This window comes from Nilaparvata lugens, chromosome 12 (assembly GCF_014356525.2).
Source record: "Nilaparvata lugens isolate BPH chromosome 12, ASM1435652v1, whole genome shotgun sequence".
Taxonomy (NCBI): domain Eukaryota; kingdom Metazoa; phylum Arthropoda; class Insecta; order Hemiptera; family Delphacidae; genus Nilaparvata; species Nilaparvata lugens.
The window spans coordinates 2968814-2988263 of NC_052515.1; the positions used below are offsets into that span (position 1 = coordinate 2968814).

A 19450-nucleotide genomic window follows, 5' to 3' on the forward strand; every position below is an offset into this window, starting at 1 on the left:
GAATATTAAAAATATCCTCCCCACTAACTCTCTACCAAGATAGGAGAATAACGCTGCCGATCATCTGTCTTGTCAATTTATTCTATTGACGGTAGCTGTTACAGGATTATTGATGTAATATTAACTGTTCATTCTCGTTTGAATTAATTAATTATTACTTATCAAGCAAGAAATTATAGTTTTTAATAACTTTATAATGAATTTTTATAATTAAAATGAAATATTTCTTATTTTTGATTCTACATTGTTAAAAGACGATCTGGCAACAGAGCAAAGCAAGAAAGAGATAGCGCTATCCTCTTTATTGAATGATAGGCAAGGATAGCAATACCATTGCTAATAAACACTGCCATTGTAAAGTGGACCTCACTATAGTTGTAGTAAGTCTTTAGATATACAGAGTGTTACACGAAAGGTGTAACAACCGAAGGCCATTTAGATTCTACATGGAATTTGCAAAATCATTGCAAACGGGTGACCACTTGGGAGCAAGCACCACTCAATATAATTGATTAGTTGGGAAATTCTCTCCTGGTGGTTCATAAAGCTCTTGATAATATTACTTCATCTCTTGGTAATATTGCAATGCAATAGGGAAATCCCTTACCACTTAAATTACTGTAACGGGATATTCCACAATGCTCAACTTTATGTATCTTCAACGATTCTAATAGAATTTGACTTTCTTTTAAAGTGTTGTCATAGAATCATTTGACTGAACTATTCAATGTTTATTTCAGTATTCTGAAATAATTACCTTATTGTGTAGAATTTATTAATGATTAGAGTTGTCCTATGTAGCATATTAATATGGAGTGTGTTTTATTTGTATTTTTTGTTATATATTTTCATTTGTTTAGTATTTTACTATGACAAAAAATGAATTGAATTGAATATGTACCTTGACAAATGCATACGTTCGTCAATGAAGAAAATAAAGAATCATAGAATCTCTTTTAATCTATAGAATCATTGATAAAAATGCATAATCATGGAATGTCTATTACAATTTCTGTTTTGTTATGCAGGTGCTAACTAGGACTCAATCACAGCAACCTTTGCCTCCGTTGAAGAAAGTATTGTCCAGTCAGTCAATGATGATTCGCAACAAATACAACGAAACTCCTGGAATTATGGTCGAATTACACAACTCGCACTGTTGGTAAGTCAGTTTTTATTATAAATCACAATGCCGCATCCACATGTTGGCTGTTGGCCCAGTTGAAGTCCAAAGCTAGTCTGTGTCTTCGGCGAAAGGCTGCAAGTAAAAAAAAATCACTTTGTCACTCTTTGCGTAATTGTCTCTTCATTGGACCTTATTTTTATGAAGGAGTAACAAGTCCTGAGGAGCGCAGGGCCACCAGTTTTGATCATTCAAATGCGCTCCTCAGCACATTACATAGTTTGATAGTGCAAATCTGGAGAGAAGAAGAAATGCCTGAAGACTGGCACACGGCGTTAATATGTCCTATCCACAAAAAAGGAAGCAAAATCGACTGCACAAACTACAGAGGAATAGCCTTGTTAAGTGTTGCTTATAAGATATTGACCAAAATAATTGCCAAGAGATTGATACCATATATGGATGAGATAATAGGAGACTATCAATGTGGATTTAGGCCGAACAGATCATGTACAGATCATATATTCACAATACGCACATTTTAGAGAAATGCTATGAGTACAATAAGTCTACATCAACTTTACATAGACTATAAACAAGCATTTGATAGCATAAAAAGAGATAGTCTCATTAAAGCTATGATAGAATTTGGTATACCTTGTAAGCTGGTGAGATTGGTCAGAATGACACTCAAAGAGACTAAATATAAAATAAAGGTGCAAGGGAGACTATCTAGCAGTTTCATGGCAAGCAAAGGTCTGAGACAAGGAGATGTTTTATCAGCAATGCTGTTCAACATAAGTTTGGAGAAAGTAATGCGAAACTTGACTGTCAATCCAAATGGAACAATCATGGATAGAACATTGCAATATATGGCATATGCGGATGATGTGGTTTTGATTGCTAGGAACAAAAGAGCTCTGGAAGAAGGTTTCAACCAACTGGAAATTGGCTCTCAGAATACAGGACTCACCATAAATGCAAACAAGACAAAATACATGTTCAACAGCAGGATAGATGGTCAAGAAAACGAAAGGCAACTAGTGATGGGCAATAGTATCTTTGAAAGAGTTGACGAATTCAAGTACTTAGGTGCTATGATAACACATAGAAATGAAGTGCAGGTAGATATCAAAGCAAAGCTGTCAGCAGGTAATCGATGCTATTATGCCATGAAACATTTTTTGAATTCCCGGCTCATCACTAGGAAAGTGAAAATACAAGTATATATCACCGTTATTAGACCAGTAGTGCTTTATGGTGCAGAAACTTGGGTCCTAACTCAAAAGACGAAGCGCTACTTAATGTCTGGGAAAGAAAATCCTCCGGAAAATATATGGACCTATCTTCAGTAATGGAGAATGGAGGATACGTACTAATCAGGAGTTACGAGAGCTTTTCGGAAACCCAGACATTGTGAGTGAGATAAAAGTTAGGCGTCTTAGCTGGCTGGGACACCTTGAACGAATGAGTGACTCCAGGAGTGCGAAAAAAGTCCACAGAATGAATCCAGGTGGAAGAAGATTAAAGGGAAGACCGAGAATGCGCTGGATTGATGACGTAGAGAATGACCTGAAAGAAATGGGTATCAGAGGTTGGAGGAGAAAGGTGCAAGACCGAGACGAATGGAGAGGCATATTGCGGAAGGCCAAGACCTCAATGGGTTGTAGAGCCACGGAGTAAAAGTAGTAAGTAAACAAGTCCCCTTGCCATACACCACTTCTGTGTAAATTAGGTCTCTCATGCGTTTCATCAGTTGATGCAATATGAATTAATTTAGGTACTTCAATTATTTAAAAAATAAATTATTTTCTTATTAATCGACAGGACAACAATAGCTGCATCAAAGCGGAACACCACTTAGAAGACGCGGCGGCCACACAGCAGGTTGTGATGACAACCACCAGCACACCAACACCAACCACCACAACGCTAGCCCCGCCCCCTCATCCTCCGCCATTACTAGCCCCACCTCCTCATCCGCCCCCTCTAACCACTGCCCACACCTCAGCGTCATTGGCCCCGCCCCCTCTAGCCTCAAACCATCATCCTCCGTCACTTGCCACCACCCACAACTCGGCGCCATTGGCCCCGTCTCCCCACCCTCCGTCACTGGCCCCGCCCACCGACGAATCAGAGGAGGAGGAGGACGACGGTGAGAGTGCGCGCGCAGCATCCAGGAAGTCTCTGCCGCACAAGAAGCGTTTTCCGCGCAAACTGAAGGCAACGCCCACCAGCGGCGCGAGAGTGGGTGCGCAGAAGACCTACAAGTGCAGCAAATGCGGAGAGAGCTTTAGTACGCAACATTTGTTGACTGCGCACAGGTAAATCACAACACTATAGAGAAAATATAGCATAAGAAGATATCCCATAGTATAGGGCGTTTATGTTCCCAATTTCACTGTTAATTCAAGCAAACGCTGCCACATACTTTCCCTGGCCCCCTGTGGGTTGGGGAAGCTTTGACTCGATCATCGTACTCAAGAATATGTTGAAAACCAGAATTCACCCACAGTATCCATGCTTGTCGTAGTTTCGGAGGGGCAAAAAGAATAACTCGAGAGACCAGAGATGGGTGACACTCCAGGCACAAATGTAGGTCAAGAGACTAAGTCGAGGGTGGCCAGGTGCCCTAGAGGCAATTTGGCCACCCCTTCCTCAGCGGTAGGACCTTCAAAGTATGCCAGGAGTGGAACTCTCGTAGGTCACGAGGACTAATCAGTCTGTAGAGACTGCCAAGCATATCACACTGGATTGCTACAAGCAACCGGGTGATGAATGGGATGTTAGTATAGGGAAAAACTCCATCCTGGTTCTTGCAAAGAACACAGGTATTGGTTTGCCTAACTAACATACTACTTGGGAACACAATAAGCTTCGGTTGACGTGTGGGGTTCTTTGAACCTTTGGACCCTTCAAAAACAATAAACAATACTTTCCCTGTATATCGCTATTAAATTTTATTGTTATGATGACGACTATAAAAAATTATTCATTCATGCACATACAGAAATAAAGGATATAATTATCATTTTACAGGTCCGTACACACGGGAGCGCCAATCAAACAACGCTCGTTCAACTGTGAACTGTGTCAGAATAAACAGTTTGCCACGCAGTTGAAGTTTTTCGAACATCTGAAGGGTCACTATGAACCAGCTGCGGTGGGGGAAGGGGTGACTGAGGGTGGGGCTTCCAATTTGGAAATGCCGCCAATTCAGGATGCCAATACAATGATCGCTGATGCAAAGAACGATCATGTCACTCAACAGGTAGGCCTCTATGTTTACAGTCGAAAATGTTGATAATATTATTTAAGAACATTCATGTTATCACATTTATCTTATCAACGGCCAATGCCGTTTGGGTTGACGTATCGACAATACTAATCATCTGTTTCCGCAGTTTATCACTTTATCTGTTGTAAAGAACTATCACCAGAAGCTAATATCCTATAGTGTGGTCCACTTCATAATGGCAGTGGAGGAAGATAGGTGAACAACGTTGCCGATCCTCTGTCTTGTCAATGCCTTCTATAGACGGTAGCTGATACAGGTTTATTGATGTGATATAAACTGTTTATTCTCGTTTTAATGATTGCCTATTTTATTAAGCAAGAAATTATATTTTCCAATCATTTCATAATGAATTTCTATAATTAAGATGGAATATTTTTTTGTTAATCAATTATTACTTTTACATTGTTGAAAGACGATCTGGCAATGCGAGAAAGAGATAGCGCTATCCGTTTTGTTGAATGATAGACAAGGATAGCAATACCATTGCTAATCAAACACTGCCATTATAACGTGGACCTCACTATACAAGACATTCTGTCAACTGGTCAGCCCACTACCTCCGTAAACAAAGCCGTAGCGCATTCGTGTGACGTAAGCACAGGTAGCAAATAAAACAGGTAGCAGGTGGCTCTTACACAAATAGAAACACTAGCTGATAAAGATCAGCTGAAATCAACGAATTTTGATTGGTGTAGGAGCCCTACCTGTGCTGACGTCACACGAATGCACTACGGTTTTGTTTACGGAGATTGTGGTCAGCCTGAGTTAAAAGCAGAGAAAGGTCGAGAGAAATTACTATGTAACTTTGAGTTATTATAATGGCATGGGGAGAAAAGATTGCACCCTTCATGCACAAGTAACTAAACTATTTCGGTTTTAGTACAATTGACTAACTAAGAGCCAAGCCACATGACGCGTTTTTTCAGAGGAATCGGCAGGGCATGAAGTTTTCCGATTGGCTGATTATTCACCGATTCCCAAATAGCCGATCGGAGAGCTTTCTATCCTGTCTACTCGCCTGAAAAACGCTTCATGTGGCTTGGCCCTTGGGGTGTCAATTGCACTAAAACTGAAATAGTTTAGCTTTTTGTCCATGAAGGGTGAAAAGTGCAATCTTTAGAAATGGTTTAAAACTTTTTTATCATCCTTAAATATACATACCTTACCTTGGTTAGCAGCAGCAGCAACAGCAACAGTATGTAGAAGAGCAACCTCTGGCCGCGCCGGTCAAAACAGAACTGCTCACCTGTCTGCAGTGCGGCAGGGGCTTCAAGCGGCAGAAGGCATTGGCTGCGCACCATGCCATTGCGCACGCTCCCCCACCACCGCCCCTGTTGGCCACGCCGTCTCCCCAGCCACGCCCCCTTCACGACAACATGGCCGCTGACGAGTTCATGCACATACAGAAATAAAGGATATAATTATTATTTTACAGGTCCGTACACACGGGAGCGCCAATCAAACAACGCTCGTTCAACTGTGAACTGTGTCAGAATAAACAGTTTGCCACGCAGTTGAAGTTTTTCGAACATCTGAAGGGTCACTATGAACCAGCTGCGGTGGGGGAAGGGGTGACTGAGGGTGGGGCTTCCAATTTGGAAATGCCGCCAATTCAGGATGCCAATACAATGATCGCTGATGCAAAGAACGATCATGTCACTCAACAGGTAGGCCTCTATGTTTACAGTCGAAAATGTTGATAATATTATTTAAGAACATTTATGTTATCACATTTATCTTATCAATGGCCAATGCCGTTTGGGTTGACGTATCGACAATACTAATCATCTGTTTCCGGAGTTTATCACTTTATCTGTTGTAAAGAACTATCACCAGAAGCTAATTTCCTATAGTGAGGTCCACTTCATAATGGCAGTGGAGAAAGATGAACAACGTTGCCGATCCTCTGTCTTGTCAATGCCTTCTATAGACGGTAGCTGATACAGGTTTATTGATGTGATATAAACTGTTTATTCTCGTTTTAATGATTGCCTATTTTATTAAGCAAGAAATTATATTTTTCAATCATTTCATAATGAATTTCTATAATTAAGATGGAATATTTTTTTGTTAATCAATTATTACTTTTACATTGTTAAAAGACGATCTGGCAATGCGAGAAAGAGATAGCGCTATCCGTTTTGTTGAACGATAGACAAGGATAGCAATACCATTGCTAATCAAACACTGCCATTATAACGTGGACCTCACTATACAAGACATTCTGTCAACTGGTCAGCCCACTACCTCCGTAAACAAAGCCGTAGCGCATTCGTGTGTCGTAAGCACAGGTAGCAAATAAAACAGGTAGCAGGTGGCTCTTATATAGAAACACTAGCTGATATAGATCAGCTGAAATCAACGAATTTTTATTTGTGTAGGAGCCCTACCTGTGCTGACGTCACACGAATGCACTACGGTTTTGTTTACGGAGATAGTGGTCAGCCCGAGTTAAAAGCAGAGAAAGGTCGAGAGAAATTACTATGTAACTTTGAGCTATTATAATGGCATGGGGGAGAAAAGATTGCACCCTTCATGCACAAGTAACTAAACTATTTCGGTTTTAGTACAATTGACTAACTAAGAGCCAAGCCACATGACGCGTTTTTTCAGGCGTTTTCAGAGGAATCGGCAGGGCATGAAGTTTTCCGATTGGCTGATTATTCACCGATTCCCAAATAGCCGATCGGAGAGCTTTCTATCCTGTCTACTCGCCTGAAAAACGCTTCATGTGGCTTGGCCCTTGGGGTGTCAATTGTACTAAAACTGAAATAGTTTAGCTTTTTGTCCATGAAGTGTGAAAAGTGCAATCTTTAGAAATGGTTTAAAACTTTTTTATCATCCTTAAATATACATACCTTACCTTGGTTAGCAGCAGCAGCAACAGCAACAGTATGTAGAAGAGCAACCTCTGGCCGCGCCGGTCAAAACGGAACTGCTCACCTGTCTGCAGTGCGGCAGGGGCTTCAAGCGGCAGAAGGCATTGGCTGCGCACCATGCCATTGCGCACGCTCCCCCACCACCGCCCCTGTTGGCCACGCCGTCTCCCCAGCCACGCCCCCTTCACGACAACATGGCCGCTGACGAGTTCAGCGAGCCCGAGGACATGATGGAGGGCATCCGCCATGTTGTCAACATGCCGGCTGTCGACAGTGGCGATGAGGAGCATCATCTTGATGACAAGATCAGGTACATTCACTCAAATTCATTCTATGTAAGTATTCTTATTCATTCTGAGTAAACTTTGGCACACACCTTTCTCTAAAGCCTGGTTTTCACTAGTAGATTTAGTGTTCGAGTAACTGGCATACTAACTCTACTCTACTTACTTGGTCGAGTAACTGTTTTCACTACAATTGAGAATAGTAGGTAAAGTGTGTTGTCTAGTGAACAGAACTAACCTTTCTCCCCAATAACCAGTACATTTTCGAGTATTTAAATTCCAATTATTCTTTCTTTTTCTTGACGTGTGACTTCTTAAAATGTCAATACTTTTTAATAACTAACAACACTTTTCAAACTTGATAGCCTACGGTACGAGTCTACTCCACTAGCTCGAGACTGTTTTCAGTTGCATAGTAGTGGTAGAGTAGAGTGAGAAGCGGTGATGGGGGAGTGTTATCCCACTCTACTCTACTAGTAAACTACCATGAACGTTTTCATTGGGAGAGTTCACAAGATAGTTAGTACTTATCCAGCTAACTCTACTAATGAAAACCAGGCTTAAGTGTCACACTGGGCCGGAGAAGGGGTTGCAGGTGACGGCGCGGCAGTGATTGCCTTGGATGGGTAACCGCTTCGACTTTGCCTTATGTCTCCTCGTGGTGCTCGGCGACGACCGCTTGAGGGGTACCGCGGTTCATTTCTCAAGAGGACTCATTCCTTTTTAGGATGGGAAAGGCCGTGCTTTCGCATTGGCTAGTAGGACAGGTCCCTATGGGATCAGGCTGGTGCTCTTCTTAGAGCTATTTTAAGAGTTGGTTCCTCGCCCCATCTCATTAAGTACTGGATCCCCCAGCCGCGGGTGCTGGTTCTCATGGAGAAGGGAAAACTGCTAAATAGGAAAAACCAATAGACCACAAGACTTGAATTAACCACACTGTTTATTTATAGTTACTGTAGCTCTGAGTAACCTGTAAGTGATATGTGTAACCTGTATTTATTTTTTAGGGTCGTTTAGCCTCAACTCACACTTACGCGACTCAGATCGAGAAGAGACTCGACTCTAGTCGAGAGCATGTGTTTTCAAATGGTGACAGTCGCGGAGACTAGAATCGACTGGTCTGAAAACACCATTTGGAATCACATGCTCCCGACTAGAGTCGAGTCTCCTCTCGACCTGAGTCGCGTGAGCGTGAGTTGGGCCTAAAGGTGCGTACAGATTTACGCGCCGCGATCATGAGCAATTCACTTTTAATCAGCTGATGCCAAGCTTTTTATATCTGTATCTTACCGTTTCTGTAAAAATACAGATATAGTCAGCTGATTAAAAGTGAATTGCTCATGTTCGCGGCGCGTATATCTGTACGCACCTTAACACAGTCAAAGCTTAAACGGAATTCAATCACCTGGTGGCTTTAACTGAAAATCAACCACATTATAACGAATGAGACTTGATATGGATTTCATCCAGTTTTAAATGAAATTTAATTTAAACTGTCACTCTGTTGTCTTACACTCAGTAAGACAATAAAATTGCCATTATTTTGATTCATACAATGGGCCCGTTCTGTGTACATGGAATGTGGTAAATTGTCCGATTCACAATTTACCAGGTAAAAAGTTCCGCGTTCCATGGGAGGAATTTTGACAGACTCTGTTCCAGAATCCTGTTCCAGTCCCAACTTTCTGCCCCACAGTCGAAGTGTGGTAAATTGTCCGACCTGTTACCGTTCCAACTATCTGAGCTCTCATTGGTCGACTATTGTAGTCTGCTTGCTTCTCTGCGCATGCGCTGATAGTTTGTTCACCATAGTATAGCATAGAATACATAACCAACAATATTATGATGTTTGATAACCAGTCATTAAATGAATTTTTCTCGATAGAAAATTTGAGAGTAATGGAATAGAAGAAATTTACACTTTTCTAGACGGTAGGTTTGTAAAACAGCCTTTCTTTATTCACGCAGCTAGTAAACGACACATTTTAGTGTAAATCAACTTTATATGTGCGCGCCAAAAGCTTGAACCAAAGATTTTGAAATGGCGTTCCATGGGAACATTTTGTACTAGTCACGTGATGGAACAATTTACGATTGGAACTGGAACAATTTACTGTACACAGATCGTACACAATAAGTAGAATAGAATAGAATAGAATAAGTTTTAATGTATACGCTTCTGAGGTCTTCAGAAGCATTACCTCCGTCACAATGTACAGCAAATGTCACACATACAATACAATAATTGGAAAGATACTATTCTAAAAGAACTACAATATCATGATATATTAATATCATGTCCAAACAAAGAAAGATATTAAAATATATATATATATATATATATATATATATATATATTTAAATATAAGATATTCTGGTCTTGAAATATAATGCAGTACATCATCGAAATGATGAGGAAAGAAAAAAATAAGTTAACCTTGTGCTATTTCTCTCACAAATTTAGATAAGGTCACACATAGTCCGAAATAGGTTAAGTCTTGTAGTTGTTCACTTCACAAAAATTTCAGTCCTTAATTCTTTTCACAAAGTAGATTTTAAAATTTAGATGTTTCAAAATCAAACCTAGAAGAAATATTTCACATTATTATCACTAAAATGTGATTTGTTTGTTTGGTGTAGGTGGCGATACCAGTTGAAAGCGTCGTCAATTTACAGGTCGATTCCAGACATGGGCGAAATGGATCTGCAGGACATGCACACACTGCAAGCAGCAGCCCAGCCCCTGGCCCCTGCTGTGGAAGAGGGGGCAGCCAAGGGGGTGGCATCTGAAAAGGGGGGCGAGAAGCGGCCCCCACTCACCTGCCTCGAGTGCAACCGAGTGTTCAACCACCGCAACTCGCTGCTCTACCACCTCAGGTCGCACTCCGGTGTCCGGCCGCATCAGTGCGACATCTGCGGCAAGGGATTCATATCGGGCAGTGCTCTCAAGGTAGACCACACACATTCTTATAGTAGGCTATCTTAGGGGCCTTTTGCAGGCGAGCACTGCAAAAGACATTCACGTCCAAGTAACGTACACTATTTTTTGTCATAGTCATTCAATTTCAGCTGTTTTACATCCATGAAATCAAGCAGCTGATTGTAGAACAAATAAACATATGATTCTCATTACAGCATACTATACTGTGATAAAATCATATGTTTTCTTTACAGTCGAGTATGTTTCCTAGTTCCGAATTTGGAACAGCAAAACTGCTACAAAAAACACCTTCAGGGCTCCAGGTGGATGTTTTGTCAATTTCCACAAAATTCTTGATTCGGAATTTGTAAACTAGGTTATGTTTATAGAATGCATGTAGTAACTTCAGCACAAGCAGGTTATGTTTTCTATTTCTCCATTATTCTTCTTTAGATTATTATGACAAAAAATAGTGTACGTTACTTGGACGTGAATGTCTTTTGCAGTGCTCGAAAGAAACATTAACTATTACAACTTTGAAATTTTAATTGAACAATGTACAAATCTGGTTTTGGTGTTTTTTTTATACAGGTTTATATGTTTTTATTTGTCAGTTAGGCTATTACTTTTTATCTTACCGAGCTGTGTGTTATTGATTTCTCATTGATTCTGATTGTAAATATTGTGAGTTTGAATAAATAAAATTTGAATTAGTGACAAGGGAAAGAATAGAGTTATATTTATAATTCTAAAGCAGAACACACGCAGCTCAAAGGATTTGTTTGTTTGTTTGTTTTCAATAGCTTCCTAGAGACTCTTATCAGAGTAGGCCTATAGGAATTGTGAGAAGTTACAACACTCATACGGTAACATAAAAAAAGGAGAAGAAAATCACACAAAGGAACCCTCTCTACTCACAAACTCTGCCCTGGTATAGAACACTCCAACAATCAATGAGCTCTTCAACTCCTTCTCAAAAACATGGACATCATCATAATTTTTCAAATTAGTTGGGAGCTTTCTAATAAATTCAATGCCCTTATATATGTTGGTTTTATTTTCAAAAAGAGCTGTTCTATGATACAGTGAAGCATAGTCTCCTCTATTTCTTGTATTTATGTGTATCAGCATTTCTAGACATAGTCTTTCTTTCAGCATGCATAATAACCTCATATATATATATATATATAAAATATAAATATAAATAGAGGGATAACTCCCTCATCAGGTGTTCGAATATTGCAGACGTCCGTCTGTCTGCTGGTGTATGTGTTGACCAGATGAATGTATAACTAGTAATTTGTGGTTAATTGTGTTGTAAATGGATAGTATTTGATTGCAGGTGCATATGCGGCTGCATTCCGGGGCGAAGCCGTACAAGTGTGAGCACTGCAACCGACAATTCAGGCAGTGGGGAGACCTCAAGTACCATGTCACCTCGTTGCACTCCGACCAGAAGCAGTTTCAGTGCGAGTATTGCGGCAAGGTAGTGTCAACTGTTTCATTTATTTATCTCAAATCATTATACGGATAAACATCTACCATTTACCACCAAATATTCGAGGTTTGAAGTTCAGGGAATTTAAACTAAGAATTAAGAATTTTTTATAAAAAATTGTTTTTATAGTGTGGATGAATATTTCAATGTTAACATGGAGTCTATCTAGATTTTTAGGTAATTGCTATTGTTGTATGATCTCAGTTCAGCTTTCGATGAGAGCGGTCGTGTCGGTAGTAGCTCCGCTCTAATCAGTGACCTTTGCCGCTGCGTGATAAATTCTCAGGACGAACTTTTACTCAAATAATTCATCCATTATGGCTCAGTGCTTCAACTGTAAAATAAATCTCGCTGAAGAGGATATCTCAGTGAAGTGTAGTGAGTGTGCGAAAGTGTTCCACCCTGCGTGTACTAGACTGGAGTCCATCGATAAGTTTAAAAAAATGAACTCGCAAGCCAGAGCTGCGTGGAAATGTGCGAGCTGTAAGCAGGATAAAAATAACGCAGGTCAGTCGGACATTACCTTAAAAAAATTATCCTCTGACCTAATAGAGAATCTACGTAAGGAAATAAACGATCTGAAATCCTTCTTCAACTCAAAATTGGGCGACCTGGACACGAAATTGGAAAAGTTAAACACCAAAACAGATGCTATAAAAACGCAACTCAACACCCTCACGGAGGATCATAATTCTTTAAAACTAAAATTTCTCAATCTCGAAAAAGAAAACTTGGAGGATAAAAAACATGTTCAGAGGCTAGAAAAAGAAATTCACGATCTACAACAATATACTAGAAAGGACAATGTTGAAATAGTAGGTATTCCCGAAACCCAGGGTGAGAATTTACATGTCGTCATGAAAGCCGTCGCAAAATCGTTGAATGTGGAGTTCAAGAATGAAGACCTATCTATTGTCCACAGGATGCCAACCGCTAAAGGATCCACTTCCATCGTGGCCAAATTCAGTTCCAGATTGAAGAAAACAGAATGGATCACCGCGGCACGCAAAAAGAAAGGCATCAAATCAACCGATGTATGCGACAAGCTGCCCTTATCAAACGTATATGTGAATGAACACCTCTCTCCCTACTACAAAGGACTACTTGGCAAAGCTAAGAATTTAAAAAAGGACAAAAAACTAACCTTTGTCTGGGTCCGTGATTGCAAAGTTTTTGTTAAAAAATCTGAAAACTCTCGCACTCGGAGAATTATGAGCGATGATGATTTAGTAGAATATAATTAGTATTTAATTATACAAATGTCCAATATTTCCTAAAAATATTCAAAATTGCGCAGTAGGCTGGTTATAATGGGTTTTTCTTTTAGTGAACTTGAAAGTTTTGTTTTTTTTTTTTTAATTTAACTCTTTTCCTCTTCTTTTTTTTTAATCTCATTTCTGTTATTGTATTATAACTTTCCTTATTTCATTAACGTTACTGATGAATGATGAATATGGATTTGATGGGGTGATTGATTTGGAATGTTTCGATACGATTGAGAGCGATGATATTTTAAATTTTGATCCTAACTCTCATTTAGATGAAGTAATAGATAATGTTGTCTCTTTTAATATTATACACATGAATATACGTAGCTTAAGAAAAAACTTTGATGAATTTGTTTATACTCTTCAAAACTGTAAAATAAAATACGATGTAATAGTTCTAACTGAAACTTGGATGACTGAAGATAATATTTTTGACTATAGCATAGATGGATATACAGTTATAGATAAGCCAGGCCAACTAAATAAAAGTAACGGTTTGTGCATTTTTGTGAAGGAATCGATTGATGTACATTATCTTGACTGTGAAAATTCGGAAGCAGATATAATCATGATTAGATTAGAAGCTTTCAGCTGTCCTTTTACTCTTATTGCAGTCTACAGATCTCCTTCTTCTAATATTGAAGCATTTCTGAATGAGTTGGACACAAGTATGTCTAATGTTCAAAAAAATGAAAATATAATCATGATCGGAGATCTGAACATTGACATTCTGCGGAATAATAATTTATCAAATGAATATAGTAGCCTATTGCAAATGTATGGTCTAAGATCTCTTGTTAATAAACCTACTCGCATTTCATGTAATACAAAATCATGTATTGATCATATATTCTGGAAAAATGTGAATTTTAAGGAAAGTCATGTTCTTAGCTCCATACAAAAAACATACATCACTGATCATTTCTGTACAACTTTTCACATAACAAAATCTATCACAAATACAAAAGAAATTAGAGAGATATTTACTAAAAAAATTAATTATACAAAATGATTGACTATTTAAAACAAGAGAATTGGCAAAATGAAACTAACTTGTATGATGAAAATTTAAATTTAGATGAAAAAATTAGTAATTTCTATGACAAATTAATATTCTACATAGAACTAACCACTGAACAGATAAAAATTAAAAATAGAAATAAACCACTAAAAAAATGGATAACTCCAGGGCTGATAAAATCAATCAGAGAACGTGACAAAATGCACAAAAAAATGAACAGTCAACCGTTTAATATGGAGCTACAAAATAGGTATAAGACTTACAGAAATATTTTGAATAAACTTATTAAAAAAACAAAATTTGATTATTACAGGACTAAAATATCAAATTCCAAAGGTAATAGTAAGAAAACTTGGAACTGCATACAGGAAATTTTAGACATACAACGTACACATAAACCACCCGAAATCGACCCAGACATTATGAATAAATATTTTTCAGAAGTAGGAAGAAACTATGCAGAGAAAATCCTCAACAGGTCCACACGAAATCCAGTTAACTTACAGTATCCACCTTGTGCAGCGGCTGACACTCCAAAATCATTCTTTATGCATCCAACAAGTTATGAAGAGGTACTAATAATGATTAAAAGCTTAAAAAGTAACTCCTCTCCGGGAGTGGATGGAGTAGGCAACATATGTTTGAAAAATATAGCAGAGTTCATAGCCAAACCATTGTCAATTTTATTTAATAAATGTTTCGAGTTAGGCCATTTTCCTTCACATTTTAAAATAGCTAAAATAATTCCTCTCCATAAATCAGGTGACAAAAAAGCTCCCGAGAACTACCGTCCTATCAGCCTTATAAGCAACCTGTCTAAAATATTTGAAAAGATAATAAAAAAACGAATGGTCGAATATCTTGAAAAGTACAAATTTATTGCTGTAAATCAATTCGGGTTTCAGGAGGGTAAATCCACCGAAGATGCAATGACTGAGTTGGTTAGAATTGTAACGGAAAACTTTAAAAACAGTAGAAAAACTCTGGCTGTGTTCTTGGACCTGGCAAAGGCCTATGATACCATTCCTCATAAAGTCCTTCTACGTAAGCTAGAGAGAATAGGTATCCGGGGAACGGTGTTAAATTTATTTAAAAGTTACCTGCATGAAAGAATACAAATCCTTGACACCAGTAAACTGACATTGACCGACTACGGTCTTCCACAGGGTACAGTGCTCTCCCCGTTATTATTTTTGGTATATATCAATGATCTATTGAAAATTGACATCAATGGATGCCATTCCATCTCCTTTGCAGATGACACGGCCTTAATTTTTACTGGGTCAAATTGGCGGGAGGTTAAGTGTTTAGCCGAGGCTGGTCTGGCTAGGGTTAAATCTTGGCTGGATCACCACAGGCTGACACTTAACATAAAAAAAAGTGTGTACATGCTTTTCTCTCCATCAGAAAGGTCTATCCCTACAGAGCTATTTCAAGATGGTGTAAAAACTCACTCAGACTCCTGTACATATTATAATCATTATGTAGAGTTGGAAGGGTTACAGGAGAGGGATGAAAACTGTGTATGTCAGGCATTGATAAGAGTGAGGGAGACAAAATATCTGGGAGTCATGTTAGATTCAAAACTCAAATGGAACGCTCACATTGATAATATATGTAAAAAAATGAAACATATTATACATAAATTTTACAGGTTAAACGGGTTAGGTGATTTAAATATAATACTATTAATTTACTTTGCTTACGCCCAGTCAGTATTACAGTATGGCATTAGGGTATGGGGTGGGGCATTGGACGTACATTTTAACAAAATCTCCTTAATTCAAAAACACTTAATTAAAGCAGCACTTGGTCGACCCAGACGTTACCCTACAAATCTCCTTTTTACAGAATTCCCAGTTTTAACAGTTAGGCAACTATTTGTGAAAAACATAATATTATACATAATTAAAAACAGAAATCTATTTACACCTCAAGCTCGAACCTACAATTTTCGAATGCAAGATAATTATCAAATTAACAGAACTGACATGACTGTATGCCGAAGACAATTTCCTTACATCTGCAATAGACTCATCAACCTGCTACCAGAAAACTTAATAGAAAATAGAACAACAAAAGCAAATCCTAAAAAAATAGCAGAGTGGATAAAATCAATAAACACTTCTCAATTCTTACAAACATAATATAATATTAAATATCACCATCATCTCATTTCACTAACTACAGTTCATCAATAATTGTATCAATTCTCAATTATATTTCAGATATATTCCTTCCAACACAATATATATCAACATTGACTTATAACAGCAACCTTAAAATTCAGCCTTATAACAGCAATCATAAAATTTAATATAGCAGTAACTTACTCCATTTGTATTACACTTCAACTTTTCTCATATTATCAGTATTCTGTACATTTTTATTGTCATACATATTTGTATTAATTTTTCTTCTCTTTCACTTGTGTATTGTACTTTTTATGAAATTTTTTGGTACTCGCTGCCAGCACTCAAACCCTTGGTTTTGCAGGCAGCGCCTATTATGTTATTTTGTGTAACAAAGTTTTTATTTATATGAATACTTTGATTGTCTATCTTGCTTAACTTTGTTTTGACATTTATCATTGTTTTGTATTATATTTGAAATGGCAAATAAAATTTGATTGATTGATTGATTGATTGATCTCTAATATAAATAAAATAAATAAAAAAATAAATAAAATAAATAAAATAAATAAAATAAATAAATGTATATTGTAATATTGACGTGGCCGATACACATTGTAAAGTGTTTGTCTGTGGCTATAAATTGATTTGATTTACACAGAGATCGAAAAGAGAAAAATATTAGGCTAGGCGCACATCAGTTAGTCAAGACAAGACATGATCAGACACAATACTTCACATAGTTGCTTATGACGCAACACACACTGATTAGTCATTGCAATTAGACATGTCTCCATAAGCAACTATGTGAAGTATCGTGTCTGATGATGTCTTATCTTGTCTTGACTAACTGGTGTGTGCCTAGCCTTAGTGTTGACTGGCTATTTTATTAGTGTTTTGTTGTGGGTGAGAGTGGAGGAGATTTTAATAACGGCATTTGATTGAGTACTTTATGTAGATTACAATATATACTGGCTTATACACTTATATACAATAGCTTACAATACAGCAAAATTATAGATGAATTTACATAATATAGACTAAGAAAATAATTATTGAACTGTATATGATATGAAAAAGTAATTTGTAATATAACTATAGATAATTATATTGTTATGCATCTACATAAATTGGCGGAGCTTTGGACATATCAATGTCCATTCTTTGGAAAGAATATTAAAAATATCCTCCCCACTAACTCTCTACCAAAAAATTATGAAAGTACCAAAAAAGTATGAGAGAGAGAGAGAGAGAGAGACTATCTCTGCATCACTTAGCTCCATCACAAGGAACTATTATAGTGAGCTCCATGTTATAATGGCAGGGAGAAAGATAGGAGAACAACGTTGCCGATCCTCTGTCTTGTCAATGTCTTTCATTGACGGTAGCTGATACAGGTTTATTAGTTAGGTTTAAAATACAGGTTTATTCTGGTTTAAAATAATCAATTATATTTTATTGAGCAAGAAACTATATTTTCAATAATTTCTTAATAAATATTCATAATTAAGATGAACTATTTTGTTAATTGATGAATTATTCGACATTGTTAAAAGTCGATCTGGCAACAGAGCGAAGAAAGAAAGAGATAGCGATATCCACTTTGTTGGATGATAGACAAGGACATCAATACCAATGCTGATCAAACACTGTCATTATAACGTGGACCTCACTATAGGACTATCGGCTTGAGTTAACAGTGGAATTTGGTTCATAAGCGCAGTACAGTTTAACATACTGTAAATGTTAATTGAATATAATTGTTGTGTATAAGTAAATATTATTGTTTGTTTTCTTTTTGATTTGATATTAAGGTGTTAGATACTGTCTATGATTCTATGAATTGTATTATTTATTGTATTGTTTTGACAGGACTTTGCTCGGAAGTACTCGCTGAACGTGCACCGTCGCATTCACACCGGCGAAAAGAACTACGAATGCGAGTTTTGCGGCAAATCGTTCAGAGCTTCGTCCTATTTGAAAAATCACAGACGGATACATACAGGTGAGTGGATATACTGAATAATATCGTTTTCCTACAATTTATTAATATAACATTTCTACCATCCTACGTATTGGCTTAAAATTCTATAATCAATCAATAGTTTATTTTTCCTTCAAACAATGCATACATGTGTGTCTATAATTATATACATACTATTATTGACAATTAACAAAATAAGTTAAAAGTAAAATATTATTATTATTATTATTATTATTATTATTATATACGGAAAGTCCCTGAAAAGGTTAAAAACCTGAGCGCAGGGGCCGAGTGTTACTAAAACAAATTTATTTCTAAAATGAATAAAATGGGTGGATTCCTGAACATCTCAATTTGAAGAAATTTACAAAGAAGGATAGTAAAAGAAATAAGAAAATACGAGATAATAAAATAGAAATAGAATAAAAAGCAGACATTCTTGAATGATTGTGAACTTATCCCAGTTACAATTACAAGAAATCACTTATCCTAGGATGTGAAGAAGCAATCCATAAATCTATCTCTCTCAGAAGTCTTCCATTCAAATAATCTGTTATTAAACGAGCAATTCATGTGTGTATGTCACCAGATCTCGAAAACGGCTGTAGCGATTCTCACGAAATTTGGAACATGGTAGGTTCATAATTTAAAAATTCGATTCCACTATTCGATGATTTTACTTTCTGGAACAGAATATTCTACTACTAGATATGACTAGTAGTTCTCTGAACAGTAGACCTCGCGCAGTTAAAAACCACCGCCTCCATCAGAGTGAATTATGTGAGATATCGGTGTGTGAACAACTAATGGCTATTTGGGTTGTTGTATCGACAATAATTATCAATATTAATTATAATTATTAGCATGACAATGGTAATAATTTGTTGTAAACAACTAGCTTACAAACAGCTTACCGAGTTGAACGAAGAGAAGAGTCGGGAAAAAATATTAAGCTACTTCAAGTTATCAATATTGCATGCCTCATTGCTTGCAATTAATAGTCCACATATAGTATATATTGATAGTCCAGCTGATTTTTTACA

The 19450-nt window shown here is 37.4% G+C and overlaps 1 protein-coding gene across 1 annotated transcript in view; it reads left to right on the forward strand.

Moving 5' to 3' along the window:
* LOC111062401 overlaps nucleotides 1-19450 on the forward strand; it is a 31556-nt gene that overhangs the window by 4159 nt on the left and 7947 nt on the right. The window contains exons 4-14 of the mRNA XM_039439420.1: nucleotides 1029-1162; nucleotides 2031-2247; nucleotides 2951-3447; nucleotides 4163-4394; nucleotides 5600-5811; nucleotides 5857-6088; nucleotides 6733-6735; nucleotides 7294-7610; nucleotides 10225-10534; nucleotides 11847-11990; nucleotides 18296-18428. Of these exons, the coding sequence (XP_039295354.1) occupies nucleotides 1029-1162; nucleotides 2031-2247; nucleotides 2951-3447; nucleotides 4163-4394; nucleotides 5600-5811; nucleotides 5857-6088; nucleotides 6733-6735; nucleotides 7294-7610; nucleotides 10225-10534; nucleotides 11847-11990; nucleotides 18296-18428 (2431 nt within the window). The remainder of the gene's footprint in view (nucleotides 1-1028; nucleotides 1163-2030; nucleotides 2248-2950; nucleotides 3448-4162; nucleotides 4395-5599; nucleotides 5812-5856; nucleotides 6089-6732; nucleotides 6736-7293; nucleotides 7611-10224; nucleotides 10535-11846; nucleotides 11991-18295; nucleotides 18429-19450) is intronic.